Below are 27,087 nucleotides of genomic sequence, written 5' to 3' on the forward strand. Positions count from 1 at the left end.
CTAGACACGCTGGATCTCCAGTTCCCTTTATAGATCTGAGAGCTTTATCAGCGAGATTCTGCTTTAATGAGACATTCCACACAGCCACTAGACGGCCTCCCTCCCCTCAGGCAGGACGTACATACTCGACTAGTTAAGAGGAATGAGTTACACCAAATAGTCTCTGGTTACACCGACACCTCAAGAACAACTAACTTACTATCATTTAGAAGCGCAAACTTGTGGAAGAAAAGAGAGCAGATCATAGAGAAACTTGTTATCAGCTCCTGTCAAGCGAATAAACGCAGCACGTGAAATTTATTTTCTCAAGGGTTTGTTTTATGTTATTTATTTATTTGATTAGTATACTAATTCTTCTAATATTCTTCTCAAATTCTTCTCATATTTTGATTAATATTCATCTTTTATACACTATATAAATAATGTGTTCATATTATAATATTTTACATTTTATTTTTACTAAATTGTTTGTTTAAGTGGTCTAAAAAGTTCAAAGATTTTTTCAATTAGAATAGAATAGGCATTGCATACTTTAATTAATTAATTAATTAATTAATTTGTTTATTCATTCATTTATTTTTACTCAGTAATTAGAATTTCAACTCAATTTCTTATTTAGATAGTTACTTAGTTAGATAGACATTGCCTTTTTATTTTATTTTTACTCAAGTTTCAGAGTTTTAATTCAATTTTAGTTTTACGCAAGGCTGCAGTTAAAGGCCCACTGAAGTGCCTTGAAACGCTCAATGTGTTGACATAATTTCCACTGAAACAGGAATGACGGGGCGGGACGTATCGAACAGCCCCTCCCCCTTTTTTAAATAGCCAATAGCTTTTCTTTTATATCACTGCTTGGCCAGAGTCGTTGAGTTTGGCAAAGCCGCATTTGACAGCTTATGACAACCACAGATTCCCCTTTTAGAATTAATATGAAAATGTTACTAGCAAAACGGTGAACATAATTATGCTGTGATTGTATAGTTTGAAAAGTGTGTAATTTATGTTGCTTTTTTATCGCTTTAAAATATTCTCTGCAGAATTCAAATTGGGTCTGATATGTTTTGTGATCTGCAGCGATTTACGCATATGATCCGCTCTGTGCTATCGTGTGTCTGGACCAGAGCAGAACGTGCGCGCGCTGCGGCGGTTTGCGTGGCACTAACGCAAGACTTCATTTGCCCCAATGGAAAGCATATTTACACTGTCTGAATCATTCAATATATCCACTGTATAGTGCATTATGTGCCATTCACTATATAGAAAATAGTAATTGTGTTTACAAGTGACTGATTTCAGCCGCAGCTTCAGCGTCTAATGGGTGCGGGATGCTTCAGATTCTAGAGAGCCTTTGATTGGACAGAAAATCTGTTGAGAAGCTAAAATGCGGAGTGATGTCATCAAAATCATTGATCAATTTGGCGGAAGTGAGAGACTGTAAGTTGCTTATATCTTATATCTGTTTTGGAGCAAACTAACCTATAGATAACCTTAAGGCTAAGGTTTTTCACACTAAAAGCCCAAAAAACTTACATTTTGATTTTATGGGGACTTGAAAAGTTAAATTTAATTTCAGAGGGTCTTTATGTATATCTTCTCATGCATTGTGCAGTCCTGCTTTAGTAGTATACTGACCACGATGAATAATATCAGATACATGCGTCAGACTTTTTCCTGAGTTTAATAATGTCAAATCAGTGAAATGGGTCTGGTTCTGTTCAGACAAACACACCATCCTTGTGGAAATGACCAGATGTATCCACACCTCATTTCCACCGTGTCAATTTTTATTGTGCAGTCTGTTTTGTATTACAGCAAGAGGCTGAGCGTGGAGTTTTGGTGATCCATAAATCTTGGCCTTTCATAATTCGGAGAGGGATAGAGAGGAAGCTTCCAGTGAGGCATTGGGCCTGCTAGTTCCAGATTGATTCGTCTCTTACGCAATGGAGAAATCCTCCATCATTCCTCTGGCTTCTTGAGCATGCCAGACTTCCTCCTGCTTGACAGAAGGTTTAAAGGAGTAGTTCACCCAAATTATCATTTTGTCATCACTTACATGTCATTCTGTCGTCATTATCATGTCATTCTGCTTGCTTAGGCAGTTGTGATGTGTGCAATTCTCCTTTTGGACGTCTGGATATAGTGAGATCTCAGGTGAACCATCTGGCAGGTTACCAGCCCTCGCTTGAATTTACTGACTCCAACCATGTGGGTCAGAGCCTGGAAATATATGGATTTGGAAGTACTTGGCTTCCACTTGTACATTGAGATCAGCCACATCATCTCAGAGACCAGAGAGGAACCTGAGAAGTTTCCAGTAGCCTGTTGCCACCTTATGAACTTCCCACAAACTTGTGATGTTGTCACCAACATTAGCATTAGCAGTCCTTCTTTCTTGTGTGGACTACAAAAGCAGATTTTCTGAAAAATGTGTCAGTGTGAAATATATATTTTAAAAAAAGACTAGGGCTGGAACGACACGAGTGAGTAAATGATGACAGAGTATTAATTACGGCCTGTATGCGGAAAAACATGGTCTCCTAGATAGTAGTTTATCTTAATTCTGCTATTTAATGTCATTATAGATGTTATCTTCATATCCTCCTGGCCTTCAGTCATTGTAAAAGGCAGAGAGGCAAGCGAATGGTCTATAAACAAACACCCTAACACGGGTTAGGTAAGAGTGACACGCAGAGCCAAATATTCATTGCTCTCTAGTGTAGGCTAAGAATACACTGCCCAGAGCAGATGTGGAGTCTGTAGACCCATGTAATATGAGTACTCGCATGGACATGGTAACTGTTGCTTGGTATACATGTACAAGGGCAGAGGATTGCTCCATGTTAATAAGAGTATGGATTGAAATGCTTTGGATTAATGTTTAAGGGATTTAGTTGACTTTTTTATCCATAAGAACAAAAGTGCATTAGCTTTACTTCTCATATGAGACCGTTGTGCAAACATGCAATGCAGTTTAGAACATTGTCTGCTAAGAAAAAAAGAGCTTGCTTTACCAATAAAACAAGTGGTAAGATTGTGCTAAAACACTGGACTTGCACATTTACTTGGATTTCAGATATAGCCCGAGCTATATCAAATATTACTGCTACTTTCTTTTGATGGATCATTTTATTTTACTTTCAATGTTTTATTAATATCATAATAATTATATTAACATTTAATATTAAATTCACTGACTTTTGATAGCAGACATATCCTGGTAGATCTTTTTTTAAACTAAAATGTTTGTGTCTATTTTGCCCTTAAAGCCTTAAAATATTAGTGAGTAAATGCTGCTGATCCAAACAGTGACTGAGACGAATTCTGTCATATTCAAATTCTTGCACATATTATTATCTGCGATTTCTGATTTCCCATTTGAAACATTTGGAACATTCACAACAACACTTTTTCAATTTCAAGTTTCTAATCAATAGTACACTACTGTTCAGAGTCTAGAATCGTTAAGATTTTTAAATGTTTTTTCCCCTTGTTTTTTGACAAATTGGAATGATTTCTAAAGGATCATGTGACACAGAAGACTGCGGTAATGGCTGCTGAAAATCCATCACAGGAATAAATTACATTTTAAAATATATTCAAATAGAAAACACTTATTTTAAATTGTAATAACATTTCATAATATTACTGTTTTACTGTATTTTTTAACAAATAAATGCAGGCTTGGTGAGCATAAGAGACATCTTTTAAAACATTAAAAAATCTAAATTGATCTGTGTCCAGTATGTTCCTTAGATATTTCTTAGTGGTAGCTATTATCTTTTATTTTATTTATCATGCTATTTCAAAGGCACATTTGTGGCAGGTCAGTGATGTCTTCTGTGTATCTGTTAAAAGAGCACTGAACCATTGAGACCGTGTTGAGTGTATCTTAGAGCTGATACAGCTTGTTCCTCATAAAGAGCAGGTCTTTGTAACTCACCCACACGCTCAAACACTATTACATCACATCCTCCATTTATTCCCAGTTTATGATTTACGCTGTAAATGCACATTACATGTGTCTGGAATACATTATATGCAGGCTTTGACGTCATGACCGCTCTCACAAACCCCAATCACAGCCCGCCACTGACCGCCATCATAAACTGCAATTACAGGTTCCGCTTTACCAAGACAGTGTCCAGTTTAACATATTCTTTCTCTGTTTATGCATTTTTTGGGTATGCTGAAGCAAAGAAACATACACTTTATTGTATGTTTCAAGACCGTTTCTTGCTTGCACGGCCTTTGTGTTGCATAAGGTCTCATGGAGTGTGTTTAACAGGTGTGTTGACTTGTGGTGCTGAGTTTCCCACACTTGGGGTTGATAAATGTACAAATAGGATTATTTAACTACCAAGGACAATTCTTTCCTTCCATTAAAAAATAACCCTGGTGGGACAGACTTTTAAGAACTCAACAAACAGCTTGGTTGGAAAGTCCCTGTTTAAAGTAGAAAGAACTAATGAATCGATGTCATGAGCAGTTGTTTTCTTCGATGGGTAGATCAGACAGTTAGAATTCTCCAATTGAATTCAGTTCAGATTTGCAAGCTTGATTTGATTCCATTTGAGTCTAATTCTGATGGCGGTGTTTCAAACAGGTCCAAGCAGTAGCTTGTCTTTTTAAACTATTTATTTAAAGCACTAACTCATGAGATTAAAACATTTTGCAAATCAGGCAACTCACTAAATTCACTAAAAAGAACTGAGTCATTTGTTCGTAAATCGGAATACATTGGTCATACATTGGTTGTATGTTTGTTTTTGCCTATAGGGGGGGAACAAACATCCTAGAGAACACAGATTTAAAAAATCATGTCGGATAGGTTCTTCATCAAGTTAGACACTGCATATTTTGTGACATCTTTATAGTAAGAGAATTATACCATGAATGTGTTTTGCTTAGGAGCATGTCCATGTGAACAGTACCTACTTTCTGTTACCATTTTTAAAGCTATCTCAACACTTTTACTATGAAAGATGATTTATTTTTTAATGGTTATAAATACCCAACTAGATTATCTACTGGACTGAGTTGATATTCAAAAGGAAGAGTTAAATAACTGAAATGTAGAAGGATATCAGAACAAGAAGCTCTTTAATTTTCTGAGCTGTTACATTTTTTTTTAAACAAATCTGGATAGTGTTTGATCACTGATAGTGAATCTAAGACAGTGGTTAGGCCTATGTACTTTCAAATAGGCCTATGCACTTTTTGTTGTTTTTAATGTCAAGAATAGTGAGTCCAGTAAAACTTAACTGTATTTGAGCAAATTCAGCTGTCACTTGCGAAATAAGATGGATTTTTTTATTATCGTGAAGCAAAGCCAGTTGAGAATCACTTATCATGAAGCAAAACCAGTTAAAAACCACTTATCTGAGGGGAAATAGTTGATGAGCAGGGAAAGGAACTGAGGGAAGGAGAGAGTAAGTTTCACACAGCAGTTGTTCTAGGACTCTTACAACGGGTTACTTCCTGAAAATAGCATTCCTCAGCAGCTCTGTCTAACATACAAGACATTGGATCTTCTTTCCTACTTTCCTTGCAGTGCCATATTATTACTACATTACTCTTATTAATGCGCTCTCAACAGGCTCATGCACTCTTCACCCTTCACTCCCGCCAACTTCATCCAAACTTGTCAAGGTTGTCCTCATCTGCCTTGGTTACATAACCAGCTGTCTTTGTCCCACATTCAGGATGTTTCAGATCTATTCAGAAATGAGTTTTCCATTAGTCTAAGCACCTGTAATTTGCCTTCACACTGAGCATTTCAAAGTTGTGCGCTTGCTGTAGGACTGTCTTTCTGAACCAATACACATAATTCACACATTAACTAATTTTGGACAATCAGTTCCCTGTTTTAAAGATGAAAAAAAAAAAAAAAAAAAAATATGAATGTGTTTTTGCTGGTTACAGTCTGGCAAACAAGAGAAAGAGGCAGTCAATGGTCCGGTTGACCAGTCACCTGTCTCGAGGGCCCGAGACTAAGAGTGGCCCCCATGTTATTGGTACCATCTGGCTTTGCCTTTGACATAATGTCATGTGCGGGACAGGTCGAGCTGTCTGTAGAGCCAGATGTGGAAATTCAAACAAATTAGGTGTTCTATATGTGTTTTTACCAACAGCTTCTGTCAACTACCTCCTCTTTTTAAGGAAAATTATGCAGTTCAGACTTTAAAGCTCAGCGCCACAAATCAAAGTTATGAAAGAAGACAGCACTGTCAGTTTTTCCATGTGCGTAGCACAGAATCCTTAGCATAGAGCGTGTGCCAGCTTATGGATTTAGCACATTTTGATGTCTACTGCATTTCTGATATTTAAAAAATGCAGAATAGCTGCTAACTTGATTTAGTAAGTTGTGTTTTGATTTGTCAGGAAATTCTGGTGTGTTAAACTTCAGTTTTGCAGTGCAGTTTGGAGACTTCTTTCTCAAGTGACCTGTGAAGTTTAGAGGAAAAATATATGGATAATTTCACTTGCTTTTTGACCTCCTAAATCCTTTGTTTAGGAACCAGGAACAATATTTATATCAAACAATCATAGCTTGAACACTACCTCTTACACCTACCTCTAACCCTAACCTCCCCTGACCTGAAATGAGGATATTATTGGTTTATAAGAACATTGTCCAAACCCCCAACTCTTAACCTAACCATTAAATTTGATTGGTTAAATTGTTCCATGACTAGCCAGATTGAACAAGGAACATGTCATACTTGGAGAAATCGCATTAAAAAAAGTTGCACTTTAAAGAAAGGGGTCTAAATGGCAAAAAATACTTTGTCGTAATTCTTTAAGTCGAGACCTGAAGGTTGGTTAAGACATGTTTTGAATTTTCAGCCACTGAAGTCACTTTGAACTTGAATGTGGTTCAACTTCAGTTGACATAGACCTGTCCTACAAGTCACAAAGTATACAAAGCTCACCATACTGTATGTCCTATCATGTACTAACATGAATCTTCTAACCCATAAATTTACTTAAAATATGTCTCTCTTCGACAGACACGAAGGCTGACGAAAGTGGAACGGCAGCGTTTCAGTGAAGAGGTGGACATGCTGAAGTGCCTGCAGCATCCAAACATTGTCCGTTTTTACGACTCCTGGAAGTCCACCATGAAAGGGCAAAAGTGCATTATCCTTGTAACGGAACTCATGACGTCAGGGACGCTGAAGACGTAAGTTCAGTCTGTGCATATATGTGCAAAATTGCTACGAAAGTACTTTCATATGGTGTGGCCATTAGAGATGCCAGTAAGAAGACAAGCAAATATGTTCCTCTTGTAATTGAGCTTCTGCTCATGCTTGTGCATTCTCACATGAGACACTGAAGCCCAGCTGCTTTTCCATTCTTTTTCCCAGATTAATAACTGCACTTTTTCTTAACTGTCATTTTGCAGACACATTTATCAAGAGTTGCCAACTGTAGAATAATTGCAGTCATTTGTCATCAAGTGTTTTGTTCAATAAATGAAAGTTCTCAGCTTTTTATTGAGCTCACTCCACTCACAATTTCTGAACCTATGGGTTACAACCCAAATCTTTCACAACTATGCCACCACCATACAGTAGTTTAAATTTATATCCATGTATGTTATGAAACATATAAAATATCCAGTCCTTTGGCGCACTGTTCATTAACAGTCGCTCTGTCCCAAATGGCATCACAGTTTGTGACATAATGTTTCACAGATTGTTGTAGAAGGTTGCCCTTTAGGCACATCAAAACTGCATAGAGTATATATACTGTATGTGAACTAAGAGGACAAATACGGGGAATGAAATAAGTCCACAGCTCGTTTCCGAACCTAGTGATCCTTTTTTTACTGCCAACTGCCTACATAGTCCACCAAAATATTGCTCTGCATGGGAGACTTATTTCAGTAGAGCTTGCTGTTAGCATGTTGCTAAGCTAACAGTGCAATACTCTAATAATGCATTCTGAATTTGCCTTTTTCATTCAATTACGCTGCCTTAGAATTTAGCCAAAAAATATGCCAACTATAACTAAAATACCTACCTTTTGGAATAGTCTTCATTTTTAGAAAGTCCCTTAAAATGCTTCCTCTTGTAGGCAGTTTGCAAGGTTTTGGAACAGAGCGCACATTTGTTTGCCTTTTGTTGTTTGTTACTGTGTTTTAAACTTAAGGGTATTCTTGTTTGCTCTTTCCCTGTAGGTATCTGAAAAGGTTCAAAGAGATGAAGCTAAAGCTCCTTCAGCGTTGGAGTCATCAGATCCTCAAGGGCCTTCACTTCCTGCACACACGAACACCTCCCATAATCCACCGAGACCTTAAATGTGACAACATCTTCATCACTGGCCCCACTGGATATGTTAAGATTGGTGATTTAGGCCTAGCCACTCTCAAGAGTGCTTCGTTTGCTAAGAGCGTCATTGGTAAGTTTGAAAAAATGTAGTGCTTATTAAATTTAAAAGTTACAATGTCAACAATTTCTCTTCAATCACTCAAGAAGAACTTTCTTTGACCTTCATAAGAGTTACTGTAAATAGTGCCCTGAGCTGCCTCTACTATGGCCTTATCTTGTTTGTTTTCTCTGTCAACTGTATTTATGCCCCAACAAGTGCTTGACACAGATTTTTCACCTCACCTATATACAGTGCTGCATATATCACAATAACTCATTAGCTCAGCATTGGCTCGGCACGGTTTAAAATCTGATCTTCTCACACTGAGATAAGGAGAGTTCAATGACATGAATAAGTAAAGAGTGTGTAACTTGGTACATCAGGCTAGTCCAACCAATAGCTCAAGTTCCCAGAATTAGTTTTATTACAATTAGAATTAGTAGAATTAGTAGTATCCTTGTTCAGTATCTTAAGTGATTGTGGAAGTCTTCACCCTCGAAACCTGCTCAGATCTCAAATGTATTGTGAATGTTTATGAGTGCACATTTAACATTCAGCCACTTGGTGGGCCAAACAAAGGGATCACCGCTGTGTCCTTGGACAAGACACTGTAACCCAGGATACCACATTAGGACTGTCCTTGTAATATGTATGCATTGGATAACTAAATGGCTACTTAATGCTTATTTTTTGACATTGATCTTTGCTCACACATAGGAACCCCTGAGTTTATGGCTCCAGAGATGTACGAGGAGAAATATGATGAAGCTGTGGATGTTTATGCCTTTGGGATGTGCATCCTGGAGATGACCACATCAGAGTACCCCTACTCAGAGTGCCAAAACGCTGCGCAGATCTACCGCAAAGTCACCAGTGTAAGTCAATCCTCGCATCTGTATTGCAAGGTTGAGATGGATGTCACTGCCCCGGGCTGCACTTATGTTATTTACCGTCAATACAGACTACATTGGCTTGTCAGGTTACATGAAAAGTATGACCTCTTTCTCTGTCTGCCTCTCACACGTACTACAGCTTGCGTAGTTGGCCTTTTTGTGAAACCATGCGCCGATTCTCTGCTCTTTCAGCTCTCGGCCACCCACTTCATTGGCCATCTCCCCTCAAAGAGGCTCCAAGGCTTTTATGAGTCCACTAATGGTTGTGTGAGGGCTTTATGAGGTGCTCAGTGACATTTCTTTGCAACAAGAGGACAATTAGCGCATTTCTCTTGAGCTGTAATTCTGCTTAGGATATGCTGATCTTGCCTAGATCTCTAATCAACCCCCTGGTTAACCACAGAATCCAAGATGATTTCTGATTACAGTGTTGCGAATGTGTCATTTAATTGTACTTGTGTGTAATGCATGCTAACCTCAATCTTGGGTGAGCAGTGAGTTGCATGGTTATTTCTTCCACAAGGGGTGACTTTTCCCCTTGGGACAACTCATTAATAGTCAAATCGGCATGCTGCATGAACAATATACAAAGCAAAAACCGCACAGTTAAACAGTTCTAGAACAACACTAGCAGCATTGTTGAATGCAGAAGCCCTAGAGGAGATTCATTAATTTGGTAGGAAAATTGCCTGATTTTCTTTTTCTCGTCCTGAAACCTCAAGCAGTATTTCAGTTCCATTTATGATGTATTAATAGCCAACACATGTTGAAGAAACACTTTTCCTATTCATTATATTGTCCTGTCCTGCATCATGGTCTGGTGTTTATGACATTGCAGCCATTCAGTCTTCAATCAGCACATCCTTTGGTTGTGTTTTGTTCCTGTTTTCCCTCACAGATTGGTGTTATAGCGTTGTCAAGGTTAGGCCATATCAGATTCAGCTGATAAGGAAAGAGGAAGGAAAGCGTGAATTAGATGCTTGCAGTCATTTGTGTGTTTGACATGACAAACAGACGTCACCTATTATCCTTCTGTTGCTGATACAATAGAGCAGTGAATTTGTGGCATGTGTGGCTTTGAAGTTGGCATGCAGAAATTACATGGTTGGTCGGAGAGGACATTTCCGTTTTCCAGAACACCAAGCGATAAGGATAGGCAGAGCGAGACAGTAGCATTTTTCTGCAATCCCAGAAAGCACTGCAGCAAGCTTAGTGGTATATTTGTATATGTTATATATTTACATTTATCTAAGTATACACTACACTACACTACTGTTCAGAAGTTTGTGGTCAGTAAGATATTTTTGAGGTTTTTTTTAAAGCAGCTTTGGTCTCTTATTTTCACCAAAGCTGCATTTACTTGATTATAAATTTAGTTAAAAAAAAACAGTAATACTGTGATATATTACAATTATTATAGTCTTATTATTATCAATGTTGAAAACAGTTGTGCTGTTTAATATTTTTGTGGAAACCGATTTATTTCATGATCCTTTGATGAATAGACAGTTTAGAGCATTTATTTGAAATATACATTTTTTGTAACTTTTAAAGTCTTTTGTGTCACTTTTGGTCAATTTAATGCATTCTTGCTGGAAAAAAAGTATTAATTTCTAAAACAAAATTTCAGAAATTTTCATCCTTAAAAGTGTTAGTAGTTATTAATAAGCAGAAACTCTACTAATCTATCTACTAACTCTAATGTCTGGTAGTTCACATGTAGTTACAATGTTACTTATAGTTCGAAGAATGTCTAAAGTGGATTATCAAACTTAATTCTTAATTCCCAATGTAATTCAAACAAGAGTTATTATCTTACATAATTGTTATAGTTGTTTAAAATTGTTAACTCGGACAAAAATAAAAATACACAGATTTTTCTGTGGATGTTTATCTTGTATATCTGTATTCTGCATGTGTATCTTGTATGTCTGTATTTGCATGTCCATTCACATCATCACCGTCTCGAGCCAATCATAATTTACTGATTATGACTGTTAATCTTCACAGTGCACACAGTGGATCAGCTATGCGTGATCTAAGAGTGTGGACATAAACATATGCAATGGCCCCTGACAAGCCTGGGAGGGTTGCAGAGGAGTTCAATGGGGAAAAGTGGAGCCCAAAGGGGGTCGAACAATGTGTCTGAGTATCAGCTGATTGGAGAATGTGTCTCAAAGGGACATTCATATTTGATCCTGACGGGCCCTTGCACTTTAATGAAAATCATCCTCTGTGTCGCCGGGGGCTGAGAGCGTGGGGTTTGTGATACGGCGGTCATGATCTGTGGAGGAGGCGTTTGACTCTGCATGTTTATAAGAGCAAGAATGATGCTGTTGTTTGTAGATCGCTGTAAGTTCTGTTTAGAATGCGAACGGGTTTTATGATCTGCTTGAGTCTTTAACAAGCTTTTAAGAGATGGGAAAAATAATGTTCAATTGTTTCTGGAGCAGAGGACGTTAGAAAGACAAACAGCAGCTTTTCAAAGCTGTTTTTCGAAACCACACGTCCCAGGCATCCCAGAGAGACAAGGCATGTGTAACAGAGAAAATCATTCAAGGCAGACGGTGAGCATTGTAAACAACCGGCTCCCCTCAGCCATGCAGTTCTATTTGTGTACCTTTGTTTTAGGCGATGATGTGCAAATACCACAAAACACATGCATTTTGTGGAGGATCGAGGTTGAGCTTCAATATTCAGAGTCTTAAGTGCACAACACGTTCTCCAACAAACACAGTCCTCAGTCTCGTGTTTGTTTTTCGGATAGGGCAGGACGGGTGGGCCCTCGAGCGCAACTTTATGAACTGCCATCCCTGCACTTAAAATTCTTGTGTTGTTATGCCACAGGGATCTCTTGCAGTCTTCGGGTTACCATGGCAACACAGTCTCCTATTTAGTTCTTAACCTGTCATTCTTTCTAACTTCTGAAAGTCTATTGTAAGGTAAAAAAGGGTGCTTGAACCACATGTGGCTCATTCCTGAAATATAAGAGCCTTAAGAGCCTCACACCTTGCAAGTCATTTGGTCCCCTTTTTTTAAAACGTGGGTAACACTTTAGTTTAGGGTCCAATTCTCACTAATAACTATTTGCTAATTAGCATACATATTACTTGGATATTGGCTGTTTCTTAGTTCTTATAAAGCACATATTAATGCCTTATTCTGCATGACCATATTCTACATCCCTTACCCAATACCTAAACTTAACAACTATATTACTAACTATTAATAAGCAGCAGTAATTAGGAGTTTATTAAGGCAAAATTCGTGGTTAATAGTTATAGTTAATAGTCAGAATTGGACCCTAATCTAAAGTGTGACCAAAAAGTTAGTTTTTTACCTTAATTTAATTTATCACCAATGTTCACTATTTTCATTCAGATAGATAGATAGATATATGTTGGTAAGAAACATTGTTACATATATTTATATATTTTACTTTTTATGTAAATTATTTATTTAATAATATTATATATATATATATTTTTTCAACAGGCATGGCCATTTAATTGTAATTTAAATTTAATGTTTATTGTCCTGCATTTAATTTTAATATATATATGTAAATAAGGAGATTTTGTACTTTTAATTTCAGGTTAGTCTGTTCATCTAAACTAATTTTCAGTTGTTTCATTAATGTAATGCTGTTGTTATCACGGCTCCAGCTAATTAAGTGTAGTACAATTAGTCTCTCTTAGACGTGAATCTGGGTCCTGTATTGCCATGGGGACAGATCTGTTCTCGCGAGGTTGTGGAGGCGTTAAGACCAAACTTACCCGTTTGCATGTGATTGGGAGGGCAAAAGATTGTGTAACACCTCTGCATATCAGAAGTACTATAATTGGACCATGTACACATCGCTATGAAGATTGTCTCCTCATCTGCCTACACATCAACATAGATAAAACTTTGATGAAACCTCATTATATTAAACGCACATAGAATAGCATGTTTCTCCAAAGAACCAGAAGCTTTTTCTGTCTCAACTGTGATTGACCTCCAGTGTATCTGCTGCGAATTGAGTGACATGCAGAACGAGAAGAAAACAGACAGAGAGAATTAAGGCTGGATCAGACGTTAATTATGTCTGTTAGTCTTTGCGGAGCCAGTGATGTCACTGCAGCATGTGGTCGTACCACATTAACTCAAATGATAAAGCAAGGCGCTAGCAACACCACAGTTAGAGGCTCAATTCCTAGGTAATATATGTACTGATAAAATGTGTAGCTTGAATCGTGAGGTAACAAACCCATATTTATCTGAATCCATCCATGGAACAGAAAAGAAGATATTTTGAAGAACGGTTTTGCCTATAAAAATGGAAGTCAATGTGGTCCAAATGTTTTTTAGAACCCCACTGAGACACTAAGGCATTTTTCATAATATCTTCTGGCTTTTGTGTTCCACAAAAGATAAAAGTCATACAGCCACCATCATGGCAGCTTAAACCATTCTGATTCCATAAAATAACACTGATGTCATGTTTACATAGAATGAACACTGAACCACACATTATGCATTTACTGAAACATGTTACCTTGCTGTTTTTTGTATATTTAGCTTCCAATTCCCTCCATGCTGCTTACCTGTTAAATGCACAGCGGAGATGAAACCCTTCCCATCAGGGTCAAGGTCCGTGCCAGTAAGATGATTGTGGTCAGTTAGCAGAGATGCAGGAAAAAACGGACCCAGCCTTTTCAATAATAACATTGTGCACACAACATTGTTTTTAAAAAAGTTGTCATTTACATCAACCCGTATAAATATGCCGTTGAGCGCCATCATAACTATGCCAAACTGGGCGCTCACATGACGTTAAGCATTTTCTGGCGCATAATGTGATGTTTGAGAACCTAAAACCCTGTTTCTTCCAGTTGACACGGCAACACATAACCGGATATCAGAGATCTCCACTTTGGCCGGAGTTTTTAGAAATAATCGTTTTCTGTGATAAAAACTGGGTTTTCGTGTAAATGAGAGGCCAAACTGCAGGGAAATATCTGCGTCTTCCCTTCGTGTAAACGGGGTTTCACTGCAATCAAAAGCTTTAAAGGTCTATTTATTGGCTTTGCATGAGCAAAATGAATCTCGCCTGTAAAATGAACAAAGATTTAGCCAAGCTAATCACAGTTCTCATGAGATAACATTTAGATGTAAACTACTCGGCCCTTTAACACATGGTTTCTGTAGACACGTTTGTGGGGTAGTGTTCATGTTTATATATATACATACAGTGTATGAACACATTCATTATTTGGAGTTCAGCATAGTTTGTTTGTGAAGCTTTCAGTTTGGTTCAAAAGTTAATGTTGGCATGTAACTGTTGTCAGCTAGAAAGGTTGGCATATCTGTCTGCAATCCTTGGGGAAAAGGTCATTTCATATCTACAACTGTGATGTTTTCTTATTAAGAGCAACTGGGCCCGACAGGGAAGGGAATCGTAGTGCTAAGAGTTTGCTCTTTGATAGCTCATGAGACTTGATGGTATTTCCTGTTATGTATCATGTGTTTAGCCAAAATATTCCTTAGGGACAAGACTCAAATGAGGATATGAATTAATAAAATTAATTCACAAAAAGATTTAGTTGTTTAACACTATAGTTAATGCAGTCATTAACATGAAGTAACAATTTTAAGACTGTTACAGCATTTATTATTAACCTTAGTTAAAGTAAATTTCTACATTACTAAATTCGATCAATTAAAGTTATACATGAACATGAATGTATTTTGAACATACATGAATTAACTTAGTATTTTTATGAATGAACATTAACTTAGGTTAATAATTTAATTTTGATCATATATAGTTCATTGATACCATTAATATACCAACATTAAGATTGATGTTAACATTACGGTAATTTTAAGTAATGACAATTTGATCTTGTACGTATTTTGTGAAAACAGTATAATTTATATTGACTTTTGATTCAGATAATCAGTAGAGATCACTAGACAACGTGTGATTAGTGAAGGGTATTTCAGGGATTTCACTTCTTACAGAAAGTTTATTGACAATACACTTGTGACTTGTGTATATAGAGAGGAAATCTGGTTTGAAGCCAATAACTGCATCTCATTTAGCTGGATGTAATGTTGTGCTTCTTGCGTAAATATGAGGTAATGGACGTTCCTTAAGGCATTGGCGAGGAGGAGGAAAAAGAGAGAAAGTTTCTGAAAAGAAATTTTATTTATTTAGAATATTTCTTGTAGCAGGAATGAGAACGTTTGCTGGTTTTAGGTGGTTTAAGCCAGTTCAGCTGGTCTCCTAACCTGGACATGCTGGTCCTAATGAACTAGCTAGTCTTCTAGTCTGGTCAGGTTGGTCTTAAGTTGGTCTCCTTGCCTAGCCCGCTAATAATTACCCCAACTACCTGTGAAACCAGTAAACCAGACCATACTGACCAGGCTAAGAAAGCTTTTTCTCAGAAGGTGAGACAAACATAAATGGGCATTTGGTTCTTTGCCTCATGCTCTCAAGGGGTCTCCTCAAAAGACTGATGTCATCACGAGGAGCCTGACCAGAGAAAACTCATTCTGTTACACTCAGCTAATCCCTTTCAACACTCTGGTCTGGATGCCTCCCGAACCCCTGTTGAAAGCCTATGAGATCAGTTTTGCCCAGTCCCGTAGACAGAAGCGGTTTTCAGGGGTGAGAACTTCATGCCCGTCCCACCCCCTTTACGCTGAATTGCACCTCTGTTTTGTATTTTCTGTTTTCTTTTCCATCTCAACATTTCAATGGGCCTATTATCTAAACGAGCAATACCAAAGCGTCCTGGTTACGTCAAGAAGTTCCTCTCTGTATTTTCTGGCCAGCTCAGAACATTGAGGTGCCTGTCGTTGCCACAAAAATGTTCTGTCACACAGCAGCATGAATCTAGTTCATAATGACTTTTGCAATGAGCAAATGGCACCAGGCCTGGTTGGAAGAATACTGCAGTGACATCACAGCTTTCCTCCATGAAGATTTCAGTCCAAAAACGTCTCTGGTTACTCACGTAACCGTAGTTCCCTGAGAGGAGGGAACGAGACATTACGTATGGGGAAATCCATTTTCCTCGAATCATGAAGTCTGATAGAATAACTCTTTTGCTTGCAAATAGCCAATGGCGGTCCCGCCATCACCTGATTGGCTGACACTGCTCAATATAGGTGACGGCGGGCGCCAAAAACCTCAGAATCTTAGCTGAACGAGAGTAAGGAGACTGAGAGTCCCTCCCACACGGCAGGTTACGTAATGTCTCGTTCCCTCCTCTCAGGGAACTACGGTTACGTGAGTAACCAGAGACATTCCCTTATCGAGTCGGTCTCTCGACATTACGTATGGGGAACAATAAAACCCCCGCCGCGTGGGAGAAACCCCGCCCAGCTCTCAGGAACAGACACCGGACCTGGTTGAAACATCTATTGGCACAGAGCCAACTCGGCATCTGCACCAACGAAGGCCCCTCCCATCAAGCTAAGCACGCTGAACTGAATGGAGGGAGATTGCAGCAAGTGATTGGTGCTTAGGAAAATACTGCCGGCTATGAATGCGGACATAACAAAGGGCACAATATAGTGAACATGATAGCTATGCTAATAATAACTCGCACTGTCTGACGACTAGTCGAACCGTGGCTAGAGCGCGCGCCATCGGGGCAGTCTAGCCTAGTCCAACGACAGCTCAGCTTTCTCTCCCTGCACTGACAGACATGTGGTGCGAATGAAGGGATATTCAAGTTATAGAATCTCGCGAAGGTATTACGAGACGACCAACCTGCCGCGAAACAAATGTCTTGAATAGACATGCCTTTCGCCCACGCCCATGATGACGCCAAACTCCTAGTGGAGTGGGCGTGCACCCCTATAGGGAAACGGCTTCCCGTGAAGCATAAGCCAGCCAGTGCACAGCCTCCACTATCCAGTGAGATAGCCTCCGTTTCGACAGCGCGCCGCCTCTTAGCACCCGCGTAGCAGACGAAGAGCTGCTCTGAAGTTCGAAACTGGCTAGTTCTGTTCACATAAGGGCACGCATGGGGCACAAGCGTACTTCCGAGACTCTGAAACACTGACCTCATCCGGGCAAAATGCTGGAATTGCAACCACCTGGGCTCTGATGAATATACGCAGTAGATAATAGCCCCATAATAGCATAGCACCTCAGTAAACAACAAACACATAGCCGTAGCTACAACTGTGAGTAGACGAGTTAGCACAGAATAGCCAGTTGTACTGAAGGAAACGGGGCAACATAACAGCATAGCACATGTACGTAACAGCATCGGTCGCTGTAGCGCATCCATGCATGTACATAACGCAGCATAAGTCGCCGTAGCGACAGAACTGCGTAGAGACAGAAACTGAGATGTACAGTTCGATCAGGATGGCTAGCTGAACGGAAACGGGGCAGCATTACAGCATAACACATGGTAAATTGCACATCCGTGTACGTACATACATTCAGAAACTGTGAGTATGCACAGTAGATTAAGTTTTGCACTGAAAGAAACAGAGCAACAAAATAGCAACACGCGTCCTTATACGTACATAAGTGCAGTGTAGTCGCTGTAGCGACAAACTGAATATGCAGTTAGATAGGATAGCTGGTTGTTGCACTGAATGATAGAGGGCAACATAACAGCATAACACATCAGTGTGCACATTTTAAACATCTGTGTGTATAATGCAGCTCAAGTTGCTGAAGCGACCGAAACTGCATGAGTATGCGTACACAATGGTCCATTACATTGAAGGGCAGCATAACGCTTCAATATCTACACAGATGCAATGCAAGTCGCCGTAGCGACGACTGAGACTATGCACAAGCATAGTTACATTTTTGTGTACAAAAAACACAGCGTCAGAGGCATAGCGACATCGACTGTAAATACGTAGTTAATCGGAATAGCCGGCTGCACTGAGGATACAGGGCAACATATAACGGCATAAATCATAGACACATATCAATGTACATAACACAGCGTCTGTGGCATCGCGCAACAACTGTGACTACACAGTAAAAGAGTAGCCAGTTGCACTGAAGGATACAGGGCAATATATAGCGGCGTAATAGTTACACATATCAGTGCGTTGTGTGTACACAGCGTCAGTTGCATCGTGCAACAATTGTGAATACGTAGTGATCAGAATAGCCATTTGCACTGAAGGATAGGGCAAAATATGACGGCATAGATCATAACACATATCAGTGTGTAGTGTGCACAAACACAGCGTTAGTTGCATCGCACGACAACTATGAATACGCACTGCGTAGTAATCAGGATAGCCATTTGCACTGAATGACACAGGGCAATATGTAATGGCATAAATCATTACACATAACAGAGTGCGGTGTGCACAAACACAGCGTCAGTTGCATCGCACGACAACTATGAATACGTAGTAATCAGAATAGCCATTTGCACTGAATGACACAGGGCAATATATAAGGCATAAATCATAACACATATCAGTGTGTAGTGTGCACAAACACAGCGTTAGTTGCATCGCACGACAACTATGAATACGCACTGCGTAGTAATCAGGATAGCCATTTGCACTGAATGACACAGGGCAATATATAATGGCATAAAACATTACACATAACAGAGTGCGGTGTGTACGTAACACAGCGTCAGATGCATCGCGCACGAACTGTGAATACGTAGTAATCAGAATAGCCATTTGCACTGAATGACACAGGGCAATATATAAGGCATAAATCATTACACATATCAGTGTGCAGTGTGTACAGCGTCAGTTGCATCGCACGACAACTGTGAATACGTACTGCGTAGTAATCAGAATAGCCATTCCACTGAAGGATACAGGGCAATATACAACGGCAAATTCATAGTGTGCAGTGTGTACATAAACACAGTGTCAGTTGCATCGCGCAACAACTGTGAATACGTACTGCGTAGTAACTAGAATAGCCATTGCACTGAAGGATACAGGGCAATATACAACGGCAAATTCATATAGTGTGCAGTGTGTACATAAACACAGTGTCAGTTGCATCGCGCAACAACTGTGAATATGTACTGCGTAGTAACTAGAATAGCCATTGCACTGAAGGATACAGGGCAATATACAACGGCAAATTCATAGTGTGCAGTGTGTACATAAACACAGTGTCAGTTGCATCGCGCAACAACTGTGAATACGTACTGCGTAGTAACTAGAATAGCCATTCCACTGAAGGATACAGGGCAATATACAACGGCAAATTCATATAGTGTGCAGTGTGTACATAAACAGTGTCAGTTGCATCGCGCAACAACTGTGAATACGTACTGCGCAGTAACTAGAATACCCATTGCACTGAAGGACACAGAGCAATATATGGCATAAATCATTACACACAACAGTGTGTAGTGAGTACGTAACACAGCGTCAGTTGCATCGCACAACAACTGTGAACACGTACTTGCAGTAATCAGAACAGCCATTGCACTGAAGGACACAGGGCAATATATAATGGCATAAATCCTTACACATAACAGTGTGGTGTGTACGTAACAGTCAGTTGCATCGCGCAACAACTGTGAATACACACTGTGTAGTAATCAGAATCGCCATACAGGGCAATGAATGCTGCGGCGGGGGCAGGGCGCCAGCCAGCGGGAAAGCATTGACTGCTATATGAAATGGTATAGCTCGTCCGCGGCATCATGCACGGAGACATAGATAGCCATCTCCTCGGGTTTCCCCGAGCTTCCGCTCTGCGATGCGTCTCCCGTCTATGAGGCGGGTAATAATGTTGGGGAGAGAAGCTCTTTTGCTGAGACATGTAATGTACCTTGTTATTGAAACAGAACACAGCGGTTTCAGAAACAACACATTCTCGTCGAACTCTGGGCGGGAACACGCCCTCTTCGCACCGGTCCGACGAACACGTCCCGCGCTCTTTCCTCCCTGACACGCACATCAGGAGCGCTGTTTTTTTTTTTTTTTTTTTTTTTTAGCGACTTCCTGAACTGCCTCTCGCTTCAGCTTTACGGCCCGCGCCGAGGCCACCTTTCCGACGGCAGCTCCTTGGGCGCTGTCCACTCCAGCACCATATCTGCCACCGCCTCAGTGAGAATGGCCATAAGCTCCGCATCCAAAGAGGCGAGGGCGCCTTCAGACGGAGACTCGGACCATTTGCGTCGTCATCGTCGTAACCGAACGAGATAATTCCCGTGCTTCCTCAAGAGGGCTGGTAAATGGCCTCAAGAGTAACTCACGGGCTCTGCCACGTGAGGATGGCGTGGACCTTGGGCCGACGTCAGCGCCTCAGCAGAACCCGCGAATGGAGATCTCTGCCGTCTCCCGGTCCGCGGCTCGAAGGCGGCAGACTGGGGAGAGGCAGGAGACACAAGGTCGTCGCTACGTGTAACGGCCAGCCTTGCACGAAGGATCTGATGGGAAGCTCCTCACAGGCGGGACATCCCGATCCCTCGAGTGCTGCCTCTGCGTGGTCCCGACCCAGGCACAGCAAACAAGTTGTGTGCGTCCGGGGATTCAATGGGTCCACCACACGGGCGACAAAGAGACATAATATAATCCACCGGAACGCGAGAGGGGAATTAAAACTCCTTAATATACTCCGCTCTGAATGCGTACATCAACGGTGAAAACAGACTCGAGTGAAGAAAAAAGATTCTGAGGTTTTTGGCGCCCGCCGTCACCTATATTGAGCAGTGTCAGCCAATCAGGTGATGGCGGGACCGCCATTGGCTATTTGCAAGCAAAAGAGTTATTCTATCAGACTTCATGATTCGAGGAAAATGGATTTCCCCATACGTAATGTCGAGAGACCGACTCGATAAGGGAACCCAGTTTTAAGTGATGATGTGATGGATTTTAAACTGTTTATGGCAAACATGTATTCACACACTAGGTTGTGTTCACTTTACATGACATTTACTTTGAATCAGCTGGTTCTAAAATGGGTATAATGCTACGAAAATGTCCTCTGCATCACAATTTTGTGCTTTTCACCTCTACTTGACATCTACATCTACTTTACAGTGTGGTTTCAGCTGCCTCACATTTCCAAAACGAGAGCTTGACTAAGGCCATGTTTACACGGAAACGATCTGAAGAGAAAACGCAAAAGTGGCGTTTCGTTTTCACTTTTTATTCTGCGTTTAGACGAGCGTTATGGGGGGGAAATCTGCGTGCATATGGAGACGCAAAAGTGTTAGAAATGCGATGTAGTATGCACTCCAGGCGGCTAGGTGGCAATGTGAAGCACTGCCACACAACAACAACAAGTCCGTGCGCCTGCGTACAACCTTCCTTCTACTTCTCTCCCTAGTAGCGCGAAATTGAAAAGACTCTTGGACGTTTATCAGAGCTGCTAGGGCAACTTGAAGGTCCGACGTATGGAAATAATCCGACATGTTGGTTGTTATTTTCCTGTACTGGCGCATGCCTGTGACGTAAATGCGTACGCGACGAGAGCCGCCATGAGCAGATTTTCGTTTTTACCCGTTTAGACGGAAACGCGACGGTGGAGCGTTTTTAAGATTTCCACTTTGGAGGGTGGTTTCACTTTTTTGCGTTTTTAAGCCCCAAAAACGCCGTCGCCGTGTAAACGAAAGGCACATCCGATAAAATATTATTACGTTTTCACCCGGAATCGTTTTCGTGTAAACAGGGCCTTAGGCCTTGTCCACACGGACACGGGTATTTTTATAACCGGAGTTTTTCCTACAGCGTTTTTAAAAAAAAATCCCGTCCACACATGCTCGGTCTCCGTCTACATGAAAACGCAAAAACACGCTATCAAGCGCGGTCAAGAGCATGACACGCCAGCAGGAGGCGATATAAACCTTAAGCGTAAAGCCACGTTGGCCAATCAGAAGCGTAAATCTGACGTCAAACACAGCGGATAACGGCGCACGCTCTGACGTCGCAAGGCAAAAACCCCGGTTTCACTGTCTACACGACAACACTGTAACCGGCGTTTCTGAAAATCCTCACCCTGGCAGGGGTTTTCAAAAATGTTCGGTTTCAGTGCGTTTTCGTGTGGACGAACGGCCGAACCGCGTAAAAAAAGTCACGGTTATAAAAATACCCGTGTCCGTGTGGACAGGGCCTGAATTTTGCTTTTCAACTAGCAAAGGAGATGGACTGTGAAAAGACCGTTTCATTGGATTCCAGAATTAGATGTACTATCATCTAAATGAAAAAGTGAAGGTCTTTTTAGGAAAACAATAATTTTAAAGAATAACGGTGCAGTGCATTCCTTTTTATGTTTTTCTTTAAAATCCAATATAGACTTAATCACAGTGTTCTTTGTATTCATTTTTGTAAGTGTGTTTTTGAGTGGTTATTATGACCGATTGTGGAAACTTATATGTTCTCACAAGGCTTGTAAAATAGAGTTTGTAAAAACAGTCAACCAAACCATACAGAACAAAGCATATCTTGTGTGATCAATGTTTTTCCACAATATGGCGTCTGTTCCCTGTCATTAGCTGCAACAGATAACGCAGATAACATTGTCTGTTCACTCCAGAAGGACTGAACGCACTTCTGGCATGGTGTGTTCTGTTGACTAAATATGCGGAAAAACTGCTTAGAGTTTTACACGGCCAATATGTAAAATGTACGCTGCATTAAAAACTGCTTACAATGTTATATAGCCAATCTGTTAAAAAGCTTAGTTTCTTCTTCTTTACAATATTCAAGGTACATATTGTAAAACGGAGGCAAATTATTTGTCATTAATTAGGTTTGCATTAGCAGACATCCCACCCTGCAAAAACTCACTTCCTGGAGATGGCAATTAATATTTGTATTAATATGATGATACAATTATATTATACTTGTTACAGTACATGTGTGTCCTGTTTCCCCCTGCTTAGTGTTTTTGGTTCAGTCCTGTGTTCCAGTTTTCCCGCTCCTCGTTTGTGTTCAGTTCATTCACCTGTGTTGTGTTAATTTGCCCCAGTTGTGCCTTGTTTCCCTGTTCTGTTCTCTGTGTATTTAAACCCTGTGTTCTCCCTCATTCCTGGTCCGTTCTCGTTTATGTAAAGTGTGTGTTGTGTTACCCTGCCTGTACCTGTTAGCCGTTATTGGAAGTAAAAGTAATTTGTATTGGAACCTTTGTGCTTCACCTTCATCTTCTGCCAACACCACTCGTAACAATACTATTATATTCAGCCACCTACCCAGGCTCGGTCATTCAATAGTATTCATGCATCGAAAGTGAAAATGATGTAGTTGAGTGTGATGAAAAAGGAGGCGAGTGGTCACAGAAGATGCATTTGAAATGCGTGATAATACCAGGTGTACCGGTAATGCGTATTGGCTGGCCACTTGTGATCGATTCACTGAAAACGCATCTGAATACCAGATGGAAACAGGCTTTCTTTCTCGCTCGATTTCCGAGATATTGTATGTAATTTTCAGGCGTCAGGGAGCCGCTATCAATATGCGGGAGAGGTGGGATGTCTGCATTAGGTTTTGCCTGCTAATTTTTTATTAGGTCCCTTTTAAAGGACTCTTCTGGATTGAATTCAAATGAAGCATCAACAGCATCCCATAGGTTTCCATTATAAGTACTATTAATGTTCATTCATTTTTGCAAACTGAAGGATGAATCAAATGCTGTCAATTGAGATTAAATTGTTTTGAACCCAGAACATTTATTTAATTTATTTAGTCAGGTCTATGTTATATTCATTATTGGTTTTTCCTCTTCTTCCCCTGAAGTCCACTTTTAATATTAGTCAAGGTCATAATTTAGTTTTTCATGAACTTTTTCCACGTCTATATAAAAATGATATTGATATAATGATTATGATTGGCTAACCTCTTTGCATGTGAAATGAGTAAAAAATATTAGCTTTAAAGAGTAACATATAGCCATTCTTAAGTCAAACAGAAGCTTCAACATTGAAACGCTGAAGGTCAACCTGGAAAGCCTTGTCTGTATCATTATTGAGTTTTGTTTGCACACACTCAACATTTTTTTTTAATGGTGCGGACGTGGGTAGTCAGCAAATCGATTACATTTTCAGCTAGATTTTTGCATTTTTGCAAATTCAGAATGATTTAATTTGAAATCTCTCTCTCCTCTCTCTCTCTCTCTCTCTCTCTCTCTCTCTCTCTCTCTCTCTCTCTCTCTCTCTCTCTCTCTCTCTCTCTCTCTCTCTCTCTCTCTCTCTCTCTCTCTCTCTCTCTCTCTCTCTCTCTCTCTCTCTCTCTCTCTCTCTCTCTCTCTCTCTCTCTCTCTCTCTCTCTCTCTCTCTTTCTCTCTCTTTCTCTTTCTCTTTCTTTCTCTTTCTCAGGGAATGAAGCCAGACAGTTTTTACAAAGTGAAAGTCCCTGAACTAAAAGAGATCATTGAGGGATGCATCCGGATGAACAAAGACGAAAGGTAACTATAGTGTCTAAGGTCATTCAACAAAGAAGAAAGTCTGTAACCAAAGAACTGCAAAGTTGTGTATGTGCGCCAGCAGCTTTTGTAATGTTTTAACACCTGCCAGACGAGTTTTTACTGTGTGCACATTAAAACAACAATACCCTGATTCTTGCCCTTTTGACGTTTAAACAATACCACGCAGGCTCCTCAGAGATCCCTGCATGCCACTATTTTTGTTACCCAGCTGCACTGTTTGATATTTTTGTTCCACCCTACATTGGTCAGCTGACACATGTTGCAGAATCAACAGTGTCAAAGACACCGACACAGACTTTTTTCAGATTTTACAGTGCTACTAGGGCAAAAACATTCTCCTCTGGGTTGTCTGTCATGACCCCTGTGGTATCAGAGGGCTTTGGGTCACACATTGAGAGTTACACATTCCTGCCCATCTTTTTAACTCCTAGCTAATTTCAGTCACATTATTAATATATTTTTGCTTACATGCTTCTGAAGCAACTTTATAACCAATATGGAACCTCATAAGTAGTGTTGGGGGAAGTTACTTTTAAGTTACATTATTGAGTTACTCCTTAAAAAAGTAACGTAGTTACTTTTTATGGAAAGTAATGCCTTACATTTTTTTGGGTTACTTTTTCTCACCTGGGTTGGGCTTGCTTGCTTTGTTTTTTAATAACAAAAAATGTTCTATTTTTGGCCCTTAAAGTAATTATGAGTAAATTAATGTGAATCAGCAAATGAATGAGTAAATCAATAAGCTTCAGGCTGAAGGGAATACAAATTCACGCCTGTACAGTAACAAACGTATTCAAAACGTATTCACGCCTGTACAAACCTTTCAGCTGTGCAGTCATTCTGGATCACAGTAGAATAGGACACAGGAGAAGAAAGTTCAACACTCTTACTTCAGCAATAAAAAATAAATAAATTAAACGTAAATTCTGCGTATTAGTTTGGTTTACTGAGTTTGCATTTCACTGTTTTTATTCATTTGAAGGAATACTAAATCTATTTGTTGCAAGGGAGATGAGTAAATGCATGCTCACATTTAGTCTAGAACTACAATAACCGTCAAGTTACACCGCTGAACTTACTGCCGATTTCTCTCAACACGGGGACAGAAGAGGTCAGTCAATAAATGGGAAAACAAAGTAACTGTTTGAAAACTCTTTATTAACTCTTTTGTTGTAAATTTAAAAGTATTGCGTTACTTTACTAGTTACTTGAAAAAGTAATCTGATTACATAACTCATGTTACTTATGCGTTACCTTCAACACTGCTCATAAAAAACGTCTCAGGTTACGACTGTAACCTATGTTCCCTGAGAACAGGGAACGAGACAATACGTCATCGACGTTATGGGGAACGCCTCAGGCGTGACAGGTGTCTGAAATCAAGTATCAACTCACAGCAATCATGTTGACCGGCGACTGCCCGTGCATCATCAGCTCGAATGATGAGCGCGCAACCTGGATGTATAAAAAGGGTGCCTTGAAACCGTGACAACATCCTATCGTCTGAAGGGACTGTTGCAGGCAAGCCCCGAGGTATGGCAGGGAGACGTATTGTCTCGTTCCCTGTTCTCAGGGAACATAGGTTACAGTCGTAACCTGAGACGTTCCCTTTCGAAGGGAACTCAACAATACGTCATCGGCGTTATGGGGAACGAAATACCCACGCCGCCATACTGAGGGGAGTGCATGCCCAATGGCAGTAACAACTGTCAGAACCAGTAATACAAAGGACACTAAAACCACTCACCCTAGGTCACGTTGGGCTGTCAGTGACAGCACTCCCTACCGGTCATAGCCCAAGCTAATGAACCGAGAAACTGCCAGAACATAGTTCATGGGAGGTATATCTGGGCCAGCTCAAAGGCTTAGGACCACAACTTCCTAATAGAAGGGGTCCCTTCTAGGGAGTGTGGCTAGGGGACTCAAGGGATTCCCAGCCAGTCACTATTCAGGAGAGCATGCCTCCTGACATGCCACCAGGCTGGCCTGGTGATCTATACTAAGACGCACAGTCTGGCCATTGCCTGTCTGTCCGAGACAGAACCTCTGGAAACTGCCTTGGAAAAGGCATCCAAAACTGAAGGCCTGCAAAGCTGGCAGAAATCATTCAGTTCCGGATCACAGAGACGGGATTACCCGGAGAGTGTAACTCAACCTCAAGAAAAGACGGAAGTCGTCCACTCAATCCATGGGTCTACCCAGTGCTCCTCCTGAACACTGAGGAAGCCACATAGAAAGGGACTGAAGCGTACAGCGCATGACCCTTACCATAAAAATGGATTTTAGAATGTACACAAGATGCTCCATCATGTGACTTACCATAAGTATGGTTCTGACATGACCAGGAAGGCCAGATGAGGCCTATAACCTGATAGTCAAAATGTGTGGGAGCTCACATTCAGGAAGGCCTGATGAGGCCTGCAAGCTGACATGTGA

The 27,087-nt window shown here is 40.4% G+C and overlaps 1 protein-coding gene across 3 annotated transcripts in view; it reads left to right on the forward strand.

The window, feature by feature from the left end:
- Positions 1–27,087, forward strand: part of wnk4b (WNK lysine deficient protein kinase 4b) — a 63,261-nt gene that overhangs the window by 14,295 nt on the left and 21,879 nt on the right. For all 3 annotated transcript variants that reach the window (XM_056234617.1, XM_056234618.1, XM_056234620.1), the window contains 4 exons: positions 7,011–7,183; positions 8,183–8,403; positions 9,091–9,248; positions 24,542–24,630. In XM_056234617.1, the coding sequence (XP_056090592.1) occupies positions 7,011–7,183; positions 8,183–8,403; positions 9,091–9,248; positions 24,542–24,630 (641 nt within the window). The remainder of the gene's footprint in view (positions 1–7,010; positions 7,184–8,182; positions 8,404–9,090; positions 9,249–24,541; positions 24,631–27,087) is intronic.

This window comes from Rhinichthys klamathensis, unplaced genomic scaffold, assembly GCF_029890125.1.
Source record: "Rhinichthys klamathensis goyatoka isolate OS25496 unplaced genomic scaffold, OSU_Roscu_1.1 h1tg000401l_1, whole genome shotgun sequence".
Classification (NCBI taxonomy): domain Eukaryota; kingdom Metazoa; phylum Chordata; class Actinopteri; order Cypriniformes; family Leuciscidae; genus Rhinichthys; species Rhinichthys klamathensis.